Here is a 25,636-nt window from a genome sequence, read left to right as displayed (position 1 = left end):
GCTTCATTAACTGTGATATTGAAGCACCATAAGAATTTTGAGAACAGTGTAAATTTCAGCGATCTTTGTTTCAAGTAAAACAGTGATGCTTGCAAGTTTCATTATAAAGTGGATCAATTTCAATACTAGTATTTCATGTATGCATGCATACAAGAAAAATTGATTAAATAGTTACACTCTCATAATGAAATATAATATTTTTCTTTAAATATTTTCAGTAAAAAATAATTTGAAAAATATACCAAAAGATAAAACATTCTTACTTGTTTCACACTCAACAGGTTTAGATCTATCAATTTAGGTTCAAAAGGTACAAATGAGACAGGCTCAAATGTATAGAACTTCATGTCATTGAAGGCATGCTGAAAATAATACATAATAATTAGTGCATGCATCACCCAAAAGAATTACTTTAATCTTATGGAAAATGTAACAGAGTTTAGATAAAATAATAGACAAATAATTTTAATGTAGTTACTACAAAGATAATATGCAACTTGGTCGAAAAAATGTAATGAAATCTGTGACTTAAACAAAGTGCAAAATTTAAGAATACATTTCACATTGATAACAGCTACAATATCTTGAATTCTATATCATGACTAGGGATTGTAATACCAGTATACCGAATACCGGTATTTTGAGCCATATGTACAATTTTGTAATACGGGTATTTACAAGTTTAAATACTGTTTTTTCGGTATTTACTTGAAATTTTTAAAATTGTCTCCACTATATGTTCAGGGATCGCCAACATAGCAAAATAGCATACGTTTTTTTTTATGTCACACTAACGGGCGAAATTAATTACCTAATTAATGGCCTAATTAATTGCTTAAATCTAAATGAGCGAAACATGGATTATCCTTGAAAGAAGATATTTTATTCAAAACGACTGACGGAGCAACAATTATGAAAAAAGTTGGAAAGTTGATTGGTGCAAATCAGGAATTGCTTATGGAATTCAATAAGGAGAATAGATTATTGGAGATTATAGGAGTATTATACCAAATAAATAAATAAATAAATAAAATAAAGAACAGAAGAATCCAAATACTGTGGATATAGAAACATCGGATTCCAACTTTGAAGAGAGTAAGAGTGAGAGTGATACTGACAATGAAGATAATGACAATGTAATTGTTGAAGAAGATATTGCTAATGAGAATGAAATATTAACCCATCAAGAATTGCTTTCTATAATTTATATTCGAAAAATTGCTAAGATATTTAAACGTTCCCCTATAAAACATGACATATTACTAAAATATATACTAACTGAAAATAAAACATAATATATGTCAATATTAGATTCTAAAACACGTTGAAACAGTTTACTCCTAATGATGGAACGATTTTTGAAACTGTGAAACCCAATCCAAAAAGCAATAATCGACTTAAACCAGTAAATTAATTTTTCAGATAGTGAAATCGACTTAATATCTATAACTGTATCAGCTCTACTTCCAATAAAACTGACTACTGAGGCATTATGTCGGAGAGATTCTAATTTATTAACAGCTAATGCAACAATAAATTTCATGTTGCAGTCACTGAAAGAACAGCACGCATCACTATCTGAAGAATTATATATTACATTGAAAAATCACACAGAAGAAAGGCACACCGAAATAGAAAATGTCTTATGGTATTTACATAATTATAATGATTTTAAAAATGAAAATGAAAAAGAAGAAAAGAAAATAACCAATTCAAACCTGATTAAGTTTATAGTCAATTTTCTTAAAATTTTTTACCCACAAACCTATCTACATTTAGAAGAATTCGGTACAGTTATCGAAGATTATGATGACACTAATGTCGACAGTGAAAAGGAATTGTCTCTTGAACAAAAATTAGAATTAGCGATAAATAAAAAATATTTCAACGAACCAAAATACAATACAGAAATCAGCTATATCCAAAACCATCCGACGAGAAATCGATTTATTTGAAGATGAGGGATTTAGAAGTAAATACTTGGAAAAAGTATATCGCGCATTCCTAATAGTACCACCAATTAGAGTAGATGCCGAAAGAGCGTTTTCGACAGGTGGTAATGTTTGCACAAAATTACGTTCCAGGTTTAATGACAGTACGATGGATGCATTATGTTTTTTAAGATCACATTTCAAAAATTTGTAATAGTACCACAGACTGAATAATGATATTTACACTTTTATGTGACTTAAATAAATAAGATGTTCCTTTACTTTTTTGTGATTCTTTATATACTGTTATAATTTATAAGTTACAAATTATGTTTTGTGATATTTACACTGTCTAATAAAACTGGCAAATAAAGCAAAGAAACACCTGTGTTTTCTTTCTTTTTCTAAAATTTATAATACCGGTATCAAGATCTAAAAAATACCGAATTGAAATTTTGGTTCGATATTGCAATCCCTAATCATTACTTTGATTAATGAAGAAAGTGAGAAATAATTAAGATTCTTCTAAATACATACAATGAAGGCTAAATATTAACAAGTAATATATATATATATAAATTTTTAAGTCAATTTCTATTTAGGTCAACACATTTTTTTAATTCTATTTACTTTTTATTAAATAATTACAATTAATATAAATGTATATATACGCATGACAGAATTACAATATTAAGTGGCAAATTTTTTAAAATTGAATTCCTTATTTTTTTATATTATTTATATATATCTTATATTATTTATGATTGGATTTCTCAGTTTCAAAAATCGTACTGAAACCCATATTTTGTCGAATTAAACCCATCCTAACGCATGCGCAAAAGCGCTGAGGGTTTTGCAATCTGTTGCCAAGCAGTATTTTATCACTTCTCTTTATTGTACGATGCAACTTTGTATTCACAATCTAATTAATTTCGCCCGTTAGGGAGACATAAAAACAAAACCATATATTATTTTGCTATGTTGGCGATCCCTGAACATATAGTGGAGACAATTTTAAAAATTTCTAGCAAATACCGAAAAAACGGTATTTAAACTTGTGAATACCGGTATTACAAAATTGTAAAATGGCTCAAAATACCGGTATTCGGTATTGCTATCCCTAATCACAATGTAAACAAGCGACTTTTTATCATTGCTTCTCCTCTATAAAAATTATGACCTCTGCTTCTCCTCTATAAAAATTAAATTGAAGTTAATTTCAAAAGTTTCTTCCTTTCGGTCATGCAGCTGCAAAATTATGTTTACATATTATATAATATACTGTTTTAATTTAATAATAATATTTATGTCCCATTCTATTTGTGGTTTTCTAACTGAATTTGTTAAAAGATTGGTTCAAATAACAATTTGAAACAAAACCCATTCTGATTAATTTGGTTGTACAAGTTTAATTCTTGCATAAATATAATAGCTTTAAACAAATGCACTTACTGGTACATGAGCTTTGATGACCATCATCATTGTTTCCAGTCGTATTCCAAATTTACCTTTCTCATAATAACCAGGTTCTACAAAAAATAAAAACAACTGAATACACATACGTACATAATATATTATAAACATGTTCTGGATAGTAAGTTCAGAAAAGAATAATATGAATATTTAAAGTAAGAATTGCATCCAAAGTGCAGCTAAGGATAAGCAATATCCATGAAAATAAAAGCTGTAGGTTTATCTTTCATTCCTTAACACAGAAATCTTCATTACTAAAAAACTGTCCAGAAATTTTGGACATATATTTTTTGAAGTAACCAGTAAGTATAATCTAATACAGAACAATTCTGAATACATAATACAAATATAGTGGAAAGGTAAATAATAGTAAAAAAACATAAATCACAAGAACAAGTATGGAAGGGAGGATTTCACAAATATAAGCAAAACAAAGTAAAGGGGGGGGGGCAAGGTTAGTCTCTTTCAGGGCATTCTAGGAGAATATTTTTTTGATGATTTACTTCAAGTAGTTCAACTGCGTCCTTATTAATAGCACCATGCTTCAACTTGCTCTTCCTCTAACTGTAATACCTTTGCAATATACAATTGTACTCTCTATGAATTAATTGTTCTGATTCGGTATTTCTTCTTTGCAACTCAATATTATTTTCATTAAAATACTGCATTTATTTATAATAATGGATATTACATTTTATACAGTACAGTATATTTACATGATAGTACTTTTATTGTAATAAAAAAATTTTTCTTTATCAAAAAAAATGTATGTTAGTTAAAATCTGTTGTTCTTCAAAAACTGTACCAGTAAATTATTAAATTATTGTTGCTTTTCTTGATAACACAATAATTACTGATAATGAAGATTGTTGCCTGGGTGAAATGACTTACAGACACAGGTTGTCTTTTATATGGTTTATTGATAACAACAAAATGCACATGATTACGCCATAATCAAGTAGGCCTATAGAACTACACATAAAATTTCTCGGGAGAGAGAGAGCCGAGATCACACTCCCCCTAATACACGAGTCAAGTTCCCTTCTACTGGAATATATATATATATATATATATATATATATACTAACATCAACAGGGAGACCACGTAACATTTACATGATTGGCAGCTGGCTCCGCCCAGGAAGACCACGTGGTTAACTGAATTCTTAACAGTATCGCCAGGCTACAAAATGTTTGCTTGCTTTAATAATTTTCAAAGTATTTTTAAATGTATATATGTTTTTATATAGACGAAATATTGTTTATTGAAACTTTAAATATTAAAAATAAGGGTTTACTGCCACTTTTTATTTAAAAATTGACAGTTTCTCTTGCCCTTTTTCCCCTTAATCTGAGAAGAATTTTGCACCTCCGACTCCTATTAGCATAAATTGCCAAACAAAAATCGGAGGAACGACGGGGAAAAAAAAGTCGTCGTCCGTATTTTGCATACGAGACAACATTATGATTCCATATGGTCTTTCACAACGTCTCACTTTACTGAAATATATGATTCTTTTGAAAAGCTTAATATCACGCAGACATTGCATAAAATTTTTCCCTTTTTTGATCCTCCACTACTTTTCTGAAATATATAATGTCATATATATCTCATCTCATGGCGCAAACATTCATTTTCTCCAAAATTTGATTCTCTTCGTTATAAAATCGAAGTTGAAACTGTCGACTAATCAAAGTCAACAGCAGCATGCATGAATAGCAAATAGCTAGTTGGATGATGCATTACTACACAAATATTTCCATACGATAGTTTTTTGTACTGAATGAATTTGCATTTTAGAAATAAATGTTCTGATTTAAATTTTTGATTAGGCCCTTAATTTTAAAAATAAGTATATTTTTGCTTATTTTCTAAATAAAATGGCGATTATATACAAACATTTTACTAATTGATGTTTTTTACACTACGGGGGCTGTATAAAAACTTTATATTTTATAAGCTTTTTATTATCGCTCTCCATAGAAGTCAATGCATTTTCATACATTTGTTCCCTTTATTTCAAGAAATCTTGTAATTGGAAATGAAGCATTTACAGAAACAAACAGCTGTTTCACTTTTCTTGGGGTATACAGTATAAAGAAAATACTACAATTGTTTGCGCAGTTACATTCTCAGTTTTGCGCAATAATAAAGCTCTCATTTCTCTGGAACCTCCTTCACCTAAGAATGGAAGCAGTAAAATGATGCTCTCAAATTCTTTTTTCAATTTTAACCTGTTTTTAAATGCATTTTTTCCAAAATCATATAATTGGAGTTCTTGTTACGAGCGCCTTTGGCTAAAAACTAGTTTTAACTTTAATCATACTAGAGCTATAACTTGCTTTCAGAACTCTTAAGTCAGAATTAATTTCGCGCGAAACCAATGTATGTTTTTGTATATGGCAACTATACAAAGCAAGCAACTATATATATAGCAGGTAAATAGAACTGTAAATTAGAGAGAGAGAATAAAATGGAATCAGATTAACAACGAGTGTGGATTATTTCGCATTACGAACCTACATCTTTGAATCTTATTAGAGGAAAAACGACTGAATGAAATGAAATTCAGATAGAGTCTCAACATTGCGGTGAAACCGAACGTGATTGCTAAAAATACGGCACGTCTGTTTTTATTTGTAATAAGAATTGAGTAGTGGAGTAAAAATGGAGAGGTTCGTTAAGAAGCGAATACCTATTAGATCTAACTTTACGAAAACGTATAATGTTCTGATTGAAGGTTTATGAACCTCAGGAAAAAGAAATTATATCACTTTTCGGCAATTTGGAACGAATTTATTCGGATTTGGCCAAATTAGATAATGAAATATGTAGTTTTCTTCTGGAAAATCCGAATACCGAAAAGTATGATGATGAATATATGAAAATCGAGGAATAAAGCACAAAAATGATTGATGCGAAAGTAAATGTGGACATATATACGACTAAACTTTCTGACGCTGAAAGGGAAAGCGTTGGTTCTGTTTCTCCTAGAATTAAACGAAAACTTAAGTTACCTAAAATAGAACTCGTTAAATTTAACGGTGAAATTAAGAATTGCTTGGCTTTCTGGAGTCAATTTAAACGTATTCATGATGATGATAAATTAGAAAATGAAGACAAATTTCAATATTTGATCCAATGTGTAAGTGAAGGAACTAGAGAACGTGAAATCATAGACAGTTATCCTCCAACAAATGCGAATTATTTCAAGGCAATAGAAAGTTTAAAATCGCGTTTCGGAAAGGATGAGTTGCTTATTGAGTACTACGTTCGTGAGCTACTAAAATTAGTTATAATAAATGCTACAGAAGCTAAAAGAAAATTAAGGACGTCACAAATTTATGATAAATTAGAAACTTACTTAAGAGCTCTAGAATCAATTGGATTAACAACAGACAAGTATTCAGCAATGCTTTTCCCCCTCGTGGAATCCTGCATACCTGAAGATATTTTCAGAGTATGGTTACGTAATTCTATTGAAATAGCAAATTATGACTCGGAAAGCAATGCTTATACAGAAAAACTGAAAAACTTATTACTCTTTCTGAAAATGGAAATAGAAGGTGAAGAAAGAATTCGCTTAGCGAAAACAGGATTTGCACCGAAGGTGTATAATGAGAGGAAAGAAAGAGTGTTACATTCTGATTCTGTGGCTACGGCTACAGATTTGTTTTCAGGTGGTATAGAAAAAAGAAAACATACTACCATCTGCGTTTTTTGTGAAAAAACTCATGAGAGCAAAAAATGTTATTATGCCAAAAAATTTGATTTTGAGAAGAAACAAAAGATTTTGAAAAATAAAAAATGCTGCTTCACTTGTTTAAAGCCTGGCCATACATTAAGAATTTGCAAGTCAAATGTACAGTGCCTGCTTTGTAATAAGAGGTATTGGACTTTGATGTGTCCAAAACTGCCAACAAACAAACCAAAAGTCAAAACACCTGAGGTAAAAGAGAATCTGAATGTCAATTTATCCAATCAGTGTGCTGCTGAAGAAGTTCTCCTTCAAACATTGCAAGTTAATATTAAATCAGAAGGCAAAACACGCAGAGTACGAGCTCTTATTGACAGTGGTTCGCAGCGATCATACTTATTAAAGAAAACAATTAAAGAAATGAATCTGAGACCCATTGAAGTTAAAAATATCATACATTCGGTATTTGGTGGATCTACGTTAGAAAAACAAGATCATGGACTATATGAAATAACCCTTCAGAATTTGAATACGGGATTTACTTACGATATGCAAGTTCTCGATCAACCAATTATATGCGGAAAAATACCTCGGATCAAAAAAGGAAATTGGGAGAAGGAGCTAAAGAAAAAGAATATAATACTCTCTGATGAAGACAAAGATTGTCCTGACATTGAATTGATGATAGGGACTGACTTTTGCGGACAGTTATTTTTAGGAAATATATATGCTCTGAAATGTGGATTAGTAGCATATGAAACAAAATTTGGTTGGCTGATCATGGGTAAAGTTTTTGGAGGAAAAGGAGAAAATACTTCCACTCATCTGGTGACTTCAATGCTAATACAAAATAGCTCTATCGCTGATCTTTGGAAATTAGAAACTTTAGGTATTACAGATCCTGTTGAAACTAAATCTAAAGAAGAAATGAAAAGAAACGCAATGGATCATTTTATGAAAACAGTGGATCGAGATTAAAATGGCAGATACATAGTTAAGCAACCTTGGATAGAAGCAAAAGAAATTCTACAAGACAATAGATCCACAGCTGAACAACGTTGTATCCGTACTTCACAAAAGTTAAAAGACGAAAAGAAATATGCAGAATATGAGGCTGTTTTTGAAGAATGGCTCGAAGAAAATATAATAGAGAAAGTGCCCAAAATAGAGGAAGGAAATCCAAGTTATTATTTGCCACACAGAGGTGTTTTTAAGAAAAACTCGTCCACCAAAGTACGTCCAGTGTTTGACGCTTCTTGTCGAGTTAAGAAAGTTCCGTCCTTAAATGACTGTCTGGAAAAGGGACCAAACTTAATAGAGCAAATTCCACCCATTTTAAGAAAATTCAGAAAAAATGACATTGAGGTAATTTCTGACATTAAAAAAGCCTTTCTTCAAATTTCAATTGTAAAAGCGGATCAAGATGTTTTACGATTTCTTTGGTGGGAAGATTACGAAACAAGAAAATTTGAGATACTTCGTCATCGCCGTCTTGTTTTTGGCGTCACTTGTAGTCCTTTCCTCCTAGCAGCGGTTTTGATTAATCATCCACAGGAAACTAAAGAGTGCTTTTCTGAAACCACCGAAATATTGAAGAATTTTTTTTTTTTTTTATGTAGATAACTGTGTGACATCCGTGCACAATGCAGATGATCTTACCCGATTCATCCAAGAAGCAAAGCTGTTGCTTTCCAAGGCTTGTTTTGATCTTCGAGGTTGGGAATATACAAGGGAGCTAAGTCGGGATGAGCCAACCGCTCCAACCTCAGTACTTGGACTGTTATGGAATAGAAATGAAGATTTCCTTTTCTGTGATTTACAAAATGCTGAATTTAATTTTGATGTTTGCAGTAAAAGAAATATTCTGTCAACGACTCAAAAGATATTTGATCCATTGGGATTTTTATGTTCGGTGACAATATGTTTAAAACTCTTAGTGCAAAATATTTGGAAAAGAAACTTACGGTGGGATCAAATTCTACCAGATGACATTCAGAAAAAAATTCAAAACTTTGATTGTTGATTTGAAATTGCTGCCTGAAGTTAAGATCCCTAGATGTGTAAAGATTAATGGCTGCACAGAAGGATTAAGTCTTCATACCTTTTGTGATGCAAGCAAAGCTGCATACAGTACTGTTGTATTTTTGAGAAATACCTTGGAAGAAGAAGTCAAAATATACTTTATAGAGGCAAAAAGTAGAGTAGCACCTTTAAAGGTCATTACAATATCTCGTCTAGAATTATTGGCATGCTGCATTGGAGCTAGGTTAACTACAGACATTAAAAAATCTATGTCTTTGAGAGACGTACCTACTTTTTATTGGACAGATTCTTCTATTGCCCTTTATTGGATACAAAATGAAGATCATTGGGGTACGTTCGTGAATAACAGAGTAGGAGAAATAAGAAGTCTTTCTTCAAAGGATGCTTGGAAGCATCACCCAAGGACTTGCAATCCTGATGATCTCCCTTCCCGTGGTTGTTCAATCCAAGGATTTTTGAAATCGAGATGGTGGGAGGGTCCACAGTGGTTGGAACTTCCAGAAGAAAAATGGCCAGCGACAGATTCAGAATACAATTTTGAAGAGGTTTTTCCAAGAAAGGAAAAAGAGGGTCGTAACTTTTGTCAAATCTACAGATCTGAATAAATCCTAGTATTTGTACAAGTTCTCAAGATATTCAAAAATTGTGCGAATGGTAGCATGGATGCTACGATTTGTACAAAATTGCCTAAATCCAATTAACAAGATGAAAGATCTTTTAACTGTTGCAGAACTAGATGCCGCCGAAAAAAAGGTGCAACAAGAAACCTTTGATACAAATTGTGCAACAAGAAACCTTTAATAACGAAGATGCAAGATCAAAACTTAAATCACTCTGTGTGTTTAGTGATTCTGATGGACTAATTAGATTGAAAACTAAAATTAATAGACGAGATGATGAAGAAAATTTTAGATACCCTCTAGTATTGCCTTGTAAGCACCCATTAGTGGAGAGATTGATTTTCGAACATCATTTGATCTCTTCCCATGCTGGAGTTCAACTTGTCCTAACAGATATCCGTCAAGAATTTTGGATTCTGCAAGGCCGAAAAACTATCCATAAAGTGTTCTCAAGGTGTATAAGATGCAAAAGATATACGAGCAAGAAAATTCAATCAATTACCGCGCCACTGCCGGAAGACAGTGTACGGGAAGCCTTGATATTCGAAGTCACTGGAGTGGATTTAGCAGGGCCGCTTCATTTAAAGGATGGGAAAAAGGCCTGGATCTTGCTTTTTACTTGCGCTGTATATAGGACCAACCATTTGAAATTAATACAGAGTCTTTCAACTAATGGATTCCTTTTAGGTTTTAGAAGATTCGTCGCAAGACGAGGGCGACCTAGGACTATATATAGCGATAAAGGAACGAATTTTACTGGAACAAATAATTTGATGGGTTCTCTTGATTGGAACAAGATTGTAAATGACGCTTCCGTCTTAAGAATTCAGTGGTAATTTAACCCCCCAACAGCTGCTTGGTGGGGCGGATTTTTTGAAAACATGACTAAGATGGTAAAGAAGCTTTTAAGGAGAGTTTTCGGAAAGGCATCGCTTCATTACGAAGAAATGTTTACTATTCTTTGTGACGTAGAAGCCAACATCAATTCTCGACCTCTGAATTATTTATCGGAAGATCCGAAGGATTTATCTCCACTGACTCCCTAGATGTTCATTCAAGAGACTACAAAGGTAGGAGTTCCCGATTTGGATACTTTGGATAAAGTAAATATCTCCAAACGATATCAGTATCAACAAAAATTGCGAGAGGATTTGAGGAAAAGATTTCGAAAAGAATATCTAAGCTTGTTAATCCAGAAGAAGACAAAGAGAAAAGAATCTGTGCAAGTGGAAAATATTGTTATAATTGAAAGTGATATCAAAAAGCGACTAGACTGGCCTTTGGGAATCATTATCGAAGTGTTTCCTGGGAAAGATGGTTGCATCCGAGTAGTAAAGCTAAAATCAGCGAGTGGAGAACTTGTGCGTGCAATATTTATACCCCTTGGAATTATACAATGACGATCCTGCAGTTGCGATAAAAAACGAATCGGATACTTCGTATGAAGAAATCAAAATCCCGAGCTCAGAAAATAACGACTGTGAAACAAAAACTAGAAGTGGAAGAAGAGTAGTTAAAACTTCACGTTTTAATTAACTTTTGAACTTTATTATATACTTTTCAAATATGTACATTTCATGTTTTGATTTCTTAATATTTTTAATGCAATATTTTGTTAATTTTGAGTTATTTTGATTTTGTATCCACCTAATTTAAAAATCAAAAGGTAGGAGGATGTTACGAGCGCCTTTGGCTAAAAACTAGTTTTAACTTTAATCATACTAGAGCTATAACTGTAGAGCTATAACAGCTGTTTCACTTTTCTTGGGATATACAGTATAAAGAAAATACTACAATTGTTTGCGCAGTTACATTCTCAGTTTTGCGCAATAATAAAGCTCTCATTTCTCTGGAACCTCCTTCACCTAAGAATGGAAGCAGTAAAATGATGCTCTCAAATTCTTTTTTCAATTTTAACCCGTTTTTAAATGCATTTTTTCCAAAATCATATAATTGGAGTTCTTGTTACGAGCGCCTTTGGCTAAAAACTAGTTTTAACTTTAATCATACTAGAGCTATAACTTGCTTTCAGAACTCTTAAGTCAGAATTAATTGCGCACGACCCCAATGTATGTTTTTGTATATGACAACTATACAAAGCAAGCAATTATATATATATCAGGTAAATAGAATTGTAAATTAGAGAGAGTGAATAAAAGGGAGTCAGATTAACAACGAGTGTGGGTTATTTCACATTACGAACCCACATCTTTGAATCTTATTAGAGGAGAAACGACTGAATGAAATGAAATTCAGATAGAGTCTCAACAGTTCTACTTTATACAGTTTTCTTCCAAACACTTAATCACAAATTTTACAAACATAAAAAAATTCGAGAAAATAAAATTTTGCATTAGAATGCAGATAATGAAAGAAATTTAATAAAAACGTTAAGAATCTTAATTATTTTTAAAAAAAAACAATGGTTATGAGATCAATTTTCCAGAAATTTTCAACATTATTAAAGAATTTAAAATATTACCATCAGATAGAAACATTCCTGGTTTCAATGCGTAACCTTTGCCATTACCAGCTTTCGAAATGGATACAGGACCTGGCAAAAGGAAATCAGAATGCTTTCAAAATAGTCATAACAAATAAAAAATTTCATGTGCTTATTGAATGAGTCACATAATCAGGAATGAATGTCGAAATACACATTTTGAGATATAGCAATTTCACAAACATTACAGAAAAAAATTCTTCAGATGCACTTTTGAAAAGTAGTTGTTGCACAGAGATAATTAGATATGTACTTCCATTTTTAGAATGTGAGCAGTGTAAAGGAATATGAGCACTGCTCATAGTCTTATACTTATGTTTAATTTTGGAATATGAGCATAAAATACTACATCACTAGTTGCATCAAATGACCAGCTGGTTCTTCAAGAATATTGGTTACATTTGATTCCAGGTAATATTTAATCACATTTGATTCAAGTTTAGATATAACTTCATGTCTATGATTCCACCAAATTATCCGCCAATAAAGCCGTATTGCTTTCATCGTCTTAAGTTTTGGTAAGGACGTACATAAACCTTTTCAATGGAGACAGTTCATCCTATCATAGGGCTATTATAAATGTAAATAATTAAATTCATTTATCGAAGTTGCGATATTGCAACTTCATTTTACTTATTTGTCTTATAAACAACACAGATATTAAACAATATCTTTTAACTTTCAACAATAGAAGAAAAGTAGACGGTTAAATAAATATTCGATGAAATAATAAAAATGATTTGAACTTGAGGAAATTAATGTAATCTATATTTGGAATTTTGGAAAAATATTTTTTAAAAAAAATTACCAAAATTCAAGAAAAATTCTCACAATTATTACATTGGAATCACAAGAAAGAATTTTTTTTAAAAAAAAAATTTCAAATGATTAAAAAATTATTTTTATGCTGTAATATGTTGGGAAGTTATAACGATAAAATGCCAAAATTTCGCTTAATTTTTAATTAATTGAAATTTTAAAAAATCGCTCTGAGAGGTACATTTCCACTTTATAATGTATAAAAATGTCAAATTTGGTAGCATTAAGTCAAACGGTCGGTCCACAGAAACGCCAACAATCACATACATACTTTTTCATCGTTATTATTAGTAGATACAGAGATATCAAATTACACTACGAAATAATGAAAATTATTTTGGAACGCATATATTCAGTCATTACAACAATGGCGTAGCGGGAATGAAAGGCACCAGAAGTTTAATATAATTTTTTTGGATCCTTCATAATATTTTATTTAAAAAATATGATATAAAAGCACTAATATTTTGTTCTCATGCCGTCCCATAAGGTTACCGGCCAGAATGTCAATACCATGCGGTCGCTACGCACTTTCATTACAGGTAATTCCCAGCACGAAGCTATAGCGTATAGATATCAAAATTAGCAAATGAGTCACCTATTTCAAAATCTTAGCAGTTCTGGACAGTTTTCAGTCTCATCAAGCAGAGCGTGAGAATGTGTCGGCGTTTAGTCGATTCAGCAATTTTATAAATCTTTTCATTCTAAAATATTCTCTTATTTCTTGATCCAATTCCACTTTCTCTACTTAATTAATTCAAGAGAAGCTTTATAAAATTGCTGAATCGACTAAACGCCGAGACATTCTCACGCTCTGCTTGATGAGATAGAAAACTGTCCAGTAAGCAAATTCTTTTTAAAATATCCCTGTGTTTCCTTTACTTGTGATTGACATGCGTCAGAAATCCCCATCAGAATCATTAATATATTAGCACTATGAAGAAATATTTTCCCTATCAAAATCTCAGGTTATATAAGACGAGGGATAATTTATTTCTCTCTTGTTCCCCACTTCTGCTTTTGTGCCACGCTGTGGCGGACGTGCCTTGTCCGCGTTTCTGCTTGTAAATAATTATGCATTCCCGATGGATTAAAATGAATTTTAAAAGGATAAAATGTCTCATCTATGTCTTCAAACCTGCCTTCTGCTTGAAACAAAATAATGCTTACATTATTAAAGAGTCGACAGGATTCGAATCTGTACGGGGAAACCTCAATGGATTTCGGATATATATTTGAAGTATTTAAATGCTAACAGAGAAATGTTTTTAAAAAAATCAGGAAATGAAATACAAAACTTTTGCTAGGAGTGAAATTAATAATTATGCTTTGAAAAGTTGATGTTTAGAAAAAAAAATACATTAAGATATGATAATTTGCATTCAGATTTAAATAAAAAAAAATTAAAAGTCTCATTAGACAAAATTTAGAATTAAAAATAAATAATCAGGATTCGAAAAAATTACCTTCATGCACACCCAGAAAGTGTCCTATACCATGGCCAGTTCCATGCAGATAATCTAATCCAATTTGAAATAGTGGAAGTCTTGCTAAAATATCTAAATCAACATCTGCAATATGGTAAATATAATGGTAAAAATTAAAGAGCCCCTAATATATTCAAAAATGAAACAAATTCTTTAAGCTTATTCATATCTTACATTTAAAACACTTAATTAAGCTTTTAAAAGCTCACTTTAAACCTTTAAAGCTCAAAAATTGCAATCAATACAGAACATTACCACACACATAGGCAAATAAAATAGAAAGAATTTTAAAACCATATTTACCTTTAATTTTTTCTGAAAAAACCGCAGTAATTAAATCAATGGCTCCCATTAAAACTCTTGTGTAAGTAGCCTAGTATTAGACAGAATGTTTAAAACATTATGTAATAAAATTTAAAATAAAATATCTAATTAAAAGTATAAAATTCTTTGTAAAGAAAAATTTCAATTTTCATTTTTATACAGACCTGTTAAACAAAAATTGAGTTTCAGGTTTATTATTAATCAATAATATAAGCATTCAAAGCATAATTATAATGCCTGTATTTAATTTACATAACAATAATCTAGCTTTCAAGACCATAATTCATAGGGAGTGGGGGGGGGGAATTCAATTGTACTTTAGATTCCTAGCTATCCAGCCAATTTGGTAGAAAGTAACACCAAAAAGGAGGAATCGATCAGAATTCTATAGATGCATACTTCTTGTTTGATACATATATTTGCAACAGAAAATGCTCTTATTCCTATTTTCTGAACTTTCAGTAAAAATCGATATGTTAAAATTTTTGTTATGCTCAGCTTTTTGTAGTCGCAACAATTCTTTCTTTTTCTTTATCATCCAGGAGCAGAAATAACTTGGTGTAGCTCATAATATAACGAAGGCAAAAGAAATCTTAATTACAATAACATAAAATAACGCTGTGAAAACAAAATGGAAAAATAATGATTTTACACTTCATTTTCCTTTTAATAATAATATCACTCAGAAAATGGTAAAAATCGATTTTTTAAAAATAAGAGAGATAGAACACAAACAAGATAAAAAACAGATTGTTGCAAATGATGATATTAGAATTTAAATTACATAAAAATAATTTTTATAATTTCTGATTTTTTAATTTTGCTTGTTGCCAGACAAATGAAGAAATAAAACTCCTTTAAATAAAAATTAAAAAATAAATAAATTTCTAAAGCTCTTTTAAGAAAGATAAAATATCTTTCAACAAAAACTATAAATGTATGAAAATTATTTATGCTCTAGATTTCTATATGTTGATTTCTAATTAAACTTTCTAAATTTTAAGACATGAAATAATTAAAATCAAGTTTATACAATTTTCTTCATATCTAAAAAAATGTAGCAACATTGTACCACTTCAAATTCTGTGGGAGTTCCAAAGTGAAAAGTGCGAGTGACATCTGTTGTACCATCCCTGCATATACAAAAGAAAAAGTGAGAGAGAGAGAGAAAAAAATCAGAAATCACTAAATTCAATAAAATTACAATAAAGTTACATATTGAGAATATCCCAGAATACTCACAGATATTGTCCACCAGAATCCAAAAGGAACAGATCCTTCATATTAATATTTCTGTTACTAATGATTTGTGGACGATAGTGAATAACAGCTCCATTTGGACCTACAGCAGAAATTGTAGTGAAACTTTCGCCCTGGAATCCTTCTTGTTCTCTGAAATAAATGAACAGCATATCTCAAAATTGTCAAATAAAATTGTTCAATATTGTTCTTACAATATTATACAATATTCGTCTTAATGAAAAATTATTTTCATTAATAATTTGGAATATAATCCCAAAATTAAATGATTTATTAAGTAATAACTAATATCCTTTGTGCCAGAATTTACTATATTAATGCTTTTAAAAAATTCAGTGTCTTTTGAATATCATTATTCTATATTGTGCAATATAATTTATACGACATTCGGTACGCCTCAGTATTCACATTATTACTCAGTATTTCCCAGATATTATACAATATTGTGGTGGTACTGGGAAACAGTATCAAACAGAAAATCTAGGGTGTTAAATTAAAATATTATTCAAAAAGAAGTAATAAGCTAAAACCTGGCACGCTAAACAGAAAAAGCAGAAAATATCACAATATAATATTTTTTTCTCGATAATATACTACAGAACATATACGTACTGGAAAACTACGTCATCTATTCCAAATAAACTCTTGGTGAAAAAAATTAATATTTCATCAAGTTTTTTTTTTGAAAATATTTCATGATAAGAATAAAAGACCCTATTAGCTTGAAATACCAAATGGTATTACAATATTTTTCTAGTATTGCATGGCATTCAGAATATTGAACAACAGTGTGGAGATATAGCTTATTCCTGTATTACATTGAACTAACAATAAACAAGCAGAATGTTGATTGAAACATTAAAGTATACTTTCTTTAATTTAACATTTTAAGCAAGTTAAGTAAAGTAGCTTAAAGCAAAATAATTATTAAGATTACTTGCAACTAATAGTTCATAATGATGATTAGTATATAGTAGGATAATCGAAGCTACCAAAGTCACAACTTTCTACTTCTAATATGTTCAATAACGAAAGATAATCGGATTCTTTTTTTCAGTAACTTGTGCAAATCCAGCTTTTCTTAAATTTTATCCTTCTTTACAAGCAATTCCTCATAAAAACTGAATTTTTTTGTACTTGTGCTATATATAAACATTAAAGATCGCAAACTACATAAAAACAAAATTCGGACAAAAAATGACCCACAGCCCATTGTAATTCAGTAATAATAATAACTAGAGAAATGAAATGATGTAGGCATAAGAATTCTTTCTTTCTTTCCTTCTTCTTTTTTCTTTTTTTTGTACTATCCCACCTATAAATAAATTATATTTCTTGTTACTGTAGATAAGTCACCATAAATGATCAAAATGACAATCCTAAAGTAAATTGAATTTTCTGAACAGATCTTGATTGAAAACATTCAGGATCAGTTTATTGAAAAAATCTTGTTGTTGAAACCACGTCTTGCAACAAATTGATGGAGACCTGCTCTTAGAATTACAAGAAGTTATTTTTACAGTTTTTCTGAAATCATTACCAAAGAACAATTCTGATCAATCTTGGACAAGCTGCAATGTATTTTGTATAGGCTTTAGTTACACATAAGTTTCATAATGATATTGACCAAATGTTGAACACATAAAAATACTAATGACTACAGCTTCTATGTAATCCTCAAACACTAGCATTCTAGTAAGTTTAGACAACTGAAATCTTATTTGGTTGAGACATAGTTTAAAATGACAACACTGTCATGACAAAAATAATGTCATTATCCAGTCTCTTCCTTTTTATGAATGGGCATTCAAATTTTGAAAATAAAAATGGCTACAGAAAAGTGAAAATTGATCATATGTTAAGTGAGTGTCTATCTACAAAATTTAGTTTCTCTAGTATTGATGACTGCTGAGTTACAGCAAATACTACATTATTTTTTTGATAAAACTTTGACTAAACCACACATTACTCTGATTTTTCCCCCTTCGTACATGAGCCAGTAGTTTAAGGTAAGAGTTATTAGAGAGTCTATAAGGATAAAGGTTTTAGGATAATAATTACTGATGAACTGAAAAACTATGTAAAATACAGGTGCTTTGTTAACAGTTGTTATCTTCAATAAATTGAGCATAAGCCACTTGAGCTTTGCCAGAGATAATAAACAATTAAAAACAAAGCCAAAAAAAGAAAAAAATAAAATAAAAGGTCCATAATGTCGCACCTCTCTATTGGGAAGTCCCGTTTTTTATGATCTATTCTTGATGCACGAAATGGATGTTGCCCTTGAGGCAATGGACTGTAGAAAATCTCCGGAACCAGATAATATCCATGGACTTATGGTTAAACAACTCGGTGCTCAGAGAAAACAAAGACCTTTGAAGCTCTTTAACCTTTCATGGAAACTGGGTCGACTTCCTCGGGAGTGGAAGAGGCTATAAATATCCCTTTCCTAAAACCTGGAAAGGACTCTAGCTCCGTGGAGAGCTTTAGGCCCATCTCGTTGACATCTTTCGTTTGCAAACTCATGGAGAGACTTGTCCTGGCCAAGTTCAACTTTTATTTGTCCTCAAACGGACTGCACCCAAAGGAGCAATATGACTTTAGAAAAAGACGTAGTACGATTGATCAGATATTATTCTTTTTCCAGAATGCCAAAGATTCTCAAAACTTAAAACCAACAAACCACACTGCGGCTGTCATTTTGGACATGAGTAGAGCTTTCGACAGAGTCTGGAGACAAAAGCTCCTTACGAAACTTTATGATGTTTTTAGTATCAAAGGAAGAGCCCTGCTTTGGATTTCTGACTTTTTACAGCCCAGATCGATTGGAGTAAATACAAAAACACTTTGTCTAACCCTTTTGGACTGAGACATGGATTACCACAGGTGTCAGTATTGAGCCCGTTATTGTTTTCTCTATATATTGCTGGTATCGAAGAGGTAATCAGAAACTACTGTAACGTGGGAATTTTTGCCGATGACATCTTGTGGCATTTTGCCTCTGATATAGGGAGAATTGAATCTAACCTCAACTCTGCCCTTATGTGCTATTGCTGAAACACAAAAACTGACTTTCAATACCTCAAAGTCCTTGGTGACTTTCTTTACTACCAACAGACAACTACCAACCAAGTGTCTTTATGAATGGCTGTCAATTAAATTATGCAAAAAATGCCAAATACTTGGGCTACGTTCTCGATCAAGAGATATTTAGCAACCGATATATAGAGGCTCTTGCAAATAAATGTAGGAAAAAGACTCAACATACTTAAATATATTTCTGGACAAGACTGGGGTGCAGACGCTAATACAATGAGAACCACCTACATCTCTCTGATCAAACCTATTCGAGAGTATGGTTTCCCAATTTACTTTTGTGCCTCAAAAGCTAACTTAGATAAACTTGAAAGATTGCAATTAAGTGCTTCAAGAATAATTACTGGCCTTCGTAATAGCTGTCCTAATGATATTGTGCTGTACGAGAGTGATCTACCACCTCTTTCTCTGAGAAGAATTTACTGTCTTTCAAAATATTACAACAAGCTCTTTAGCTACAATGATCAGCACAGAACTTTTGCTTATTTTAATTCATGGCATAATAATAAGCATTTAAAGAAAAACAGCCCTTTTTCCTTCGCAAAAGAGATGGGTCTACCTTCTGCAGATGTGGAACCACATTCCTTAAAGCCTTATTGGAATTTTAAGTTTGACCCTGATCGAATTCATTTCCATATTGATCGCTTGGCCAAGACTAGCAAAACGTCAGAGTTACCTGAATTTACTAGACAAATGTTTCTGGAAACAATTCATAGCATTCCATCTTCGGCTCTGAAAATGTACACTGATGGCAGTAAAGGAGATGCTGGCATTTCTGGTAGTGGCATGCACATTGAGACTCCTGAAGGAACTACTGATATTTTGTTTAGTAATCCTGTCAACTGTTCTGTATTCAGGTCCGAATTTATTGCAATCTATAAGGGACTTCAATATATCGACACGTCCTCTGAAATTGTCTTCGGAGACATTTGGATTTTAACGGATAGTCGTGCCTCTATACAGCACCTTTCTAATTGGACGGAAGTGGGGGACAAGATTAGCATGAATATTTTAGACCTTATTGCCGGGCTCTCCGCTGAGCATTCTATATACTTTCAATGGGTCCCCTCACATGTTGGTTTAAATCGTAATGAGATAGCGGATAACTTAGCTAAGACTGCCTCAGCTGCCATATTTCATGGTGATGCAACAATAACTTATTCTGAAATCTCCTCTATCAAAAAGATGGCGTCGAGTGCACTTTGGATACTTTGGTAGGAGTCCCGGTTAGTGTCACTCCAGAATATCTCTAGAAAACAGCAAACGGTTCTCTCTCGTATTTTGAGTGGACACACCAAATCCCTCACCTTTCAACACGGATGGAGGATCTTTGCTGAATGTCCTTGGTGCAAGGCAGATCAAGCCTCCCCAATCACATTCTTAAATGTTTAAATTTTATGATTTTTGAGATTTTAAGGGATTTACTATTGTTTTTGAACTTTTTAGAGATCTTTGGTTTCATGGAGGTGGTATAGAGCAGCTAGAACACCTGGGATTAGAAACAACAACAATAACAACATAAATTGAGTGATAAGCTATCTTATATTTAGTTAAATATAATGCACCTTCACAAAATAAAATTTTAAAACATTCATTGTTTTCTTTGATAAAAATGTTCAGTTAAATAAGAATTCTAACTCAAATTATTTCCAAAAGAAAATATCTTCACAAAATACTCTCCATTTTTGAAGCTATTTTTTTGTTCTATACATGTTCACTTTGCAAGCATATTCTTTATAAACACATTGAATATTTCAGATATTGTTTTTCCATAATGTTATTTTATTCTTCTTTTTTGGTTATACTTGAAAACATGGTATGGTTCTATTGCCAATTTTCCAATACTTTCTTTCCCAAACAATAAAGTGATAGCTATTTGCTATGCCTTAACTTATTAAATCTAGTATCAAATTTGGTCAATTATCACTTGAAAATTTCTTGTTTGGTGGCAATACTGTTAAGGTACTTAACTTACTTTGATAACAATACTTATGTTTTAACATTTTTATCTTCACTGAGATTTAAATATATTTGTCTAGACACAATTTATTCACATAAACATTTTTAAATGAATTGAATAAAAATATCACAAAAACTCACTTCCTAAACTGAGCTAAAACTTTAGCAGCTTTTATTTCATCCCAATGCTTTCCTTGCTGCACTTGCTGTTCAAGAAGGGCAATAAAATCAACAATAGCCACAGAATCCTTTAACTACAAAATATAATATTTAACTATCTAAATAAAAATAAATAATTGTGAAAAACTACATTGTTTTGATTGTTAAACATTCTGCGACTGTAGCATATGAATACTAATGTTAAATGCTTTCTTGCAAATTGTGTCTTGACAAATTTAGAGGATAATAGGCATCAGGGGGGACAAAAACTGCCATAGAACATGGTGCCATAAATCATTTCTAGTATGTGCAAATTGCAAAAACACTTATACAGGATGTGTTAAGAATATTGTGCATGTGGTTCATGCACAATAGCCACATACATTTTTCATATATATAAATAATCCTCTCAATACTACAGCAGGTTTCCGCTCTTCCCAGATGACTTCTTTCAGGGATAGTTCTAAATTTGTTCGAGAGAGACCCTTAATGACACTGAAGCACAAATTATTATGTAGCAAAAGATACTATCCCCACACACTTAGAATCGTGGAGTGTGCATGACAATAACTTCTTATTTGTTGTCGGCTGCACAATGATGTCAAAGGCAGCAACTTTGAACTCAACTAGTACATGAACTAGTTCATCCTCATCTATGTCATAATCATGCTGTAAAATAATAATTTTTTTAACACTTACTTTTGTATTCTATATTATGCACCACAGGTTTTGTAATAAATGTACATCAAATGCATGCTTTTATCTGGATTATTGCAATTTTTACATTCTTCTTGTACAAGAATCTTTATGATTTTGACTAACTAAATGTGGTTTGCATTAACACATTTATGGCAGTCTTGATAATTACTATCACTCCTCTGACCTGACATCAGTCAGAGGAACAACATTCAGTATAAAAAATAATCTTGGAATTAACGTAAGTTTTTCTCATATTTTATATTCTTTACAAAATGGATTGTTTTATGTTTGTTTTCTGATATACAGCATGCTGCTTATATCCCAGAAATATTCATTTTTATGGCAAATTTCTGAAGAATATTTTATTTACCAGGGATCCTTTGATATTAATGAAAGTCTTTCAATAAATTAAAAACATAGACAACTGTAGCCGAACATCATAAGTGTATATTTAATTAATAAAAAGCAAATGTATTAACTAGCCAAACTTCAACCCATTAAGATTTCTTTAATTTTTTTTGTTGAAGATATTTTCTTAATTAAAATGCATTGACAAACCATTTTTTCTAATATTTGTTAGATTAAATTGTGTTTTATTTTATTGATAATTTAATCATATATTACTAAAGAATAGCTATATACTTTATATACATATTTTTGGACAATATAGTTGAATATAAATTGAGAGAGCAAGAATCAGATGATACATATTACATAATTTGGACACTTAGCAAAATAATATAATTCAATATCAAAAGAAATTAGAGTATAATTGAATCATTTTCTAAATAAATATAGAATTTAATTTTGATAATTTTTATCAGAAGAAAGAAAGAAACCCTTCAGTTTCAAGCTTCTAGAATGACAATTCTTTATAATTATAAATTTCTAGATTTAATCCTTATATATCCTGCAAGATAGTGCGATATTTTTTCCATTAAAAGGATTATAGACCAGTTACAAATCTAAACCAGATAAAAAGAACTTGTTTTCGCATTCTTGTTTCTGAACAAGATTTATTTTTTAAATGTTCATATTATAAGATAATTTAAAAATAAAAATTGTGTGAGCCGTGTTTGGAAAACTATAATGTTAAATAAAAAACAAGGAATTAAACAAATGCATTAATAATTAAACTGTGATGCATTAATAATTAACTGTGTCCCGAATGTGAAATATAGATGTATTATAATTATCAAAAAATTCGACCTCCGAATTTTGACGAATCTTCAGGTTTGAAACATCTCTAACTTCGAAAAATTCGAAATGGAAAATTTCTATCTATCTGTCTGGTTGTGGCAAATAATATTCACAATCGCATTGACCTAGATGGATGAAATTTGGCATATGGTCTTTACAGCAAATTTGTAGATTTCTATAAAATTTGAGCAAAATCAGTTCAGAGGAAGTTTGTCCAGCTATTTTAAATTAACTTCACTCATTATTCACTCTGCAATAATAATACGATAACTACAAAACAGAGATTTAGTTGGATAAAATTCAGTGCATAGATTTGACATCTATAACATAGAAACCTGCTGAATTTTGAGCAAAACCCAACAGGGTTGAACATCTGTTTTAGAAGCCTGCAAAAGCAGTAACTCAAAATCACAATGACTTCAATATATCAAATTTGGTATGGGATTTCATGATTACAAGTATAGTCAATCCACTGGGTGAAACGCACCTACACCAAACATTTGATTTTCGGATACTATTAACCACATGCCATGGATTAATTGTCAAAAACCTCGCCCTCTATACTTAAGCTCATTTTCTGCCTTCTTTACATAGTGCTGTGTTTCCCCAAATGCCTCTTTTAACTTTGATTTGAAAACATCTCAGGAAATCAATTTATCTTCATTATTTTCGAACCATTGCTTGGCTGTGCCGTCCAGGAAAAAGAACACATTTGCGAGACAAGTCATGTCATCCCATCTGTTGAATTTTGATACTCTGTCATATTCCTTCAGTCATTTGCTTGGGTCTTGTCCCACGTTTCCTTTAAATACAGATGGATTCCTGTGTTCTGGCTGTGCTGGTGTCACGATGACAGGTTTAGTTTTCTGTTCCACAGGCATTTTCCTTGTCTTTCTGGGTGATGGGTTATAAACTCCAAATTCTGGGTCAAGGCCTTTAAGGCGATTGCTTCTGCGTAAATCCGCTTCCACGCTAACTGGAATCGTATCCGGCGCCCCCACCAAAGAATGTCACTTAGGTACTCTAGTGTGAAACTCAATGAAACACACAAGAAGTAGAGCTAAACCAATTTATTAACTCAACTCTGAACTCAGAACACAGTGACTGACAGATCTTCTGCTTTCATACTAACAGGGAAAGTTCCAGAATACTTTTCTGGAGACAGTAAGAAAAGTACAGAACACTTATCTGGTAAATTAAAGAAAGGTCCAGAATCTGCTGGAACATGAAATTAAGGAACATAAAATCAAGGAATTAAATATTTACACAGACTGTGAATGACATTGTCAATAGCGAGATTCGAACTTACGAAACCAGTGCTATGACCATTCGGCCATGGAGAGTTGACTGCCTCTTTTTAATGCGGCAATATTGTATGAAGATCAAAATAAATATATAAAATCAATTATTTATGAGAGTATAAAAATTTCAACTGAAAGGTGAAAAAATAATTACTAAACCCAAGAAAAAAATAATAGAACTTTAAAAAAGAAATTAATGCACAAATTTAGTATTCAATAGGGATTTAACATGATTAATAAATTAAAAAATGTTAATCAGAAACTTGAAATAAAAAAAATTTAACATACTGCAGCATTCTTCATCCCTTTGATTTCAACAGGATTTTTAATAACTTTCATAAGGGCAACAGGAGAAGGTTCTACATTTATTATTCTATTTTCCTGTTGGAAAAAAACCCCAGAAATTTATGGGATTAAAATACTCAAATTACATAAATATTGCTAAATTAAAGAAAAAATAGAAATAATGCAAAACAACACTGATATGTAATGGTTTGATAACATTGGCCAAATTATTTCTGTTATGAATCCAGGTAATTTAAATATCTCAATGCCAAATTGTGCCCCATTTTTGGCAAAAATGGGGCATTTATTCTGCTATTTTTTTAATGATTATCGCAAATATCATAGGCTATAACTTTTGTACCCCTATTTTATCTGTTTCTATTCAATAGTATTTCAGCAGAGAGGTATACTTGTAAAGGAAGGTTGCATGTTTTTATAGTTAGACTTCAAGTTGAAATGGCAAGTTTTTGACGTAGATTGTGCAAGCCTGATTAGTATATTTGAGAATGAATTATATTAAAATCGCAAGTCAGGCATTTAATATAAGAAGTGAAAAAAAGTTACTTGACTGATTGAATTGTAAAATCTGAGAATTTTAGCAGAAAAAAAAAAAAAAAACAACAACTTATTTTTTATATTTTTGTAGTACAGTCAACAATCAAGATAAAAGCTGGGCTTCTCATGTATGCTAAAATGCAACTCCTTTCAATGAATGATAGGCAAAAGCAGATACAAGCCATTTCCCATCACTGCTGTGTAGCTGTAACCTTGAAATCATT

At 31.4% G+C, this 25,636-nt stretch overlaps 1 protein-coding gene across 3 annotated transcripts in view; it reads right to left on the bottom strand.

The window, feature by feature from the left end:
- The window catches only part of LOC129957336 (xaa-Pro aminopeptidase ApepP-like), a 124,190-nt gene that overhangs the window by 4,333 nt on the left and 94,221 nt on the right, over positions 1 to 25,636 (bottom strand). For all 3 annotated transcript variants that reach the window (XM_056069629.1, XM_056069621.1, XM_056069636.1), the window contains exons 11-19: positions 24,861 to 24,953; positions 21,355 to 21,467; positions 16,141 to 16,290; positions 15,971 to 16,031; positions 14,878 to 14,947; positions 14,554 to 14,658; positions 12,248 to 12,319; positions 3,384 to 3,460; positions 264 to 362 (exon numbers count right to left, since the gene is read on the bottom strand). In XM_056069629.1, the coding sequence (XP_055925604.1) occupies positions 264 to 362; positions 3,384 to 3,460; positions 12,248 to 12,319; positions 14,554 to 14,658; positions 14,878 to 14,947; positions 15,971 to 16,031; positions 16,141 to 16,290; positions 21,355 to 21,467; positions 24,861 to 24,953 (840 nt within the window). The remainder of the gene's footprint in view (positions 1 to 263; positions 363 to 3,383; positions 3,461 to 12,247; positions 12,320 to 14,553; positions 14,659 to 14,877; positions 14,948 to 15,970; positions 16,032 to 16,140; positions 16,291 to 21,354; positions 21,468 to 24,860; positions 24,954 to 25,636) is intronic.

Source organism: Argiope bruennichi, chromosome 2 (assembly GCF_947563725.1).
Source record: "Argiope bruennichi chromosome 2, qqArgBrue1.1, whole genome shotgun sequence".
Taxonomy (NCBI): domain Eukaryota; kingdom Metazoa; phylum Arthropoda; class Arachnida; order Araneae; family Araneidae; genus Argiope; species Argiope bruennichi.
Note: the sequence above shows the minus strand (reverse complement) of the source record. Positions and strands in the feature narration are given on the sequence as shown.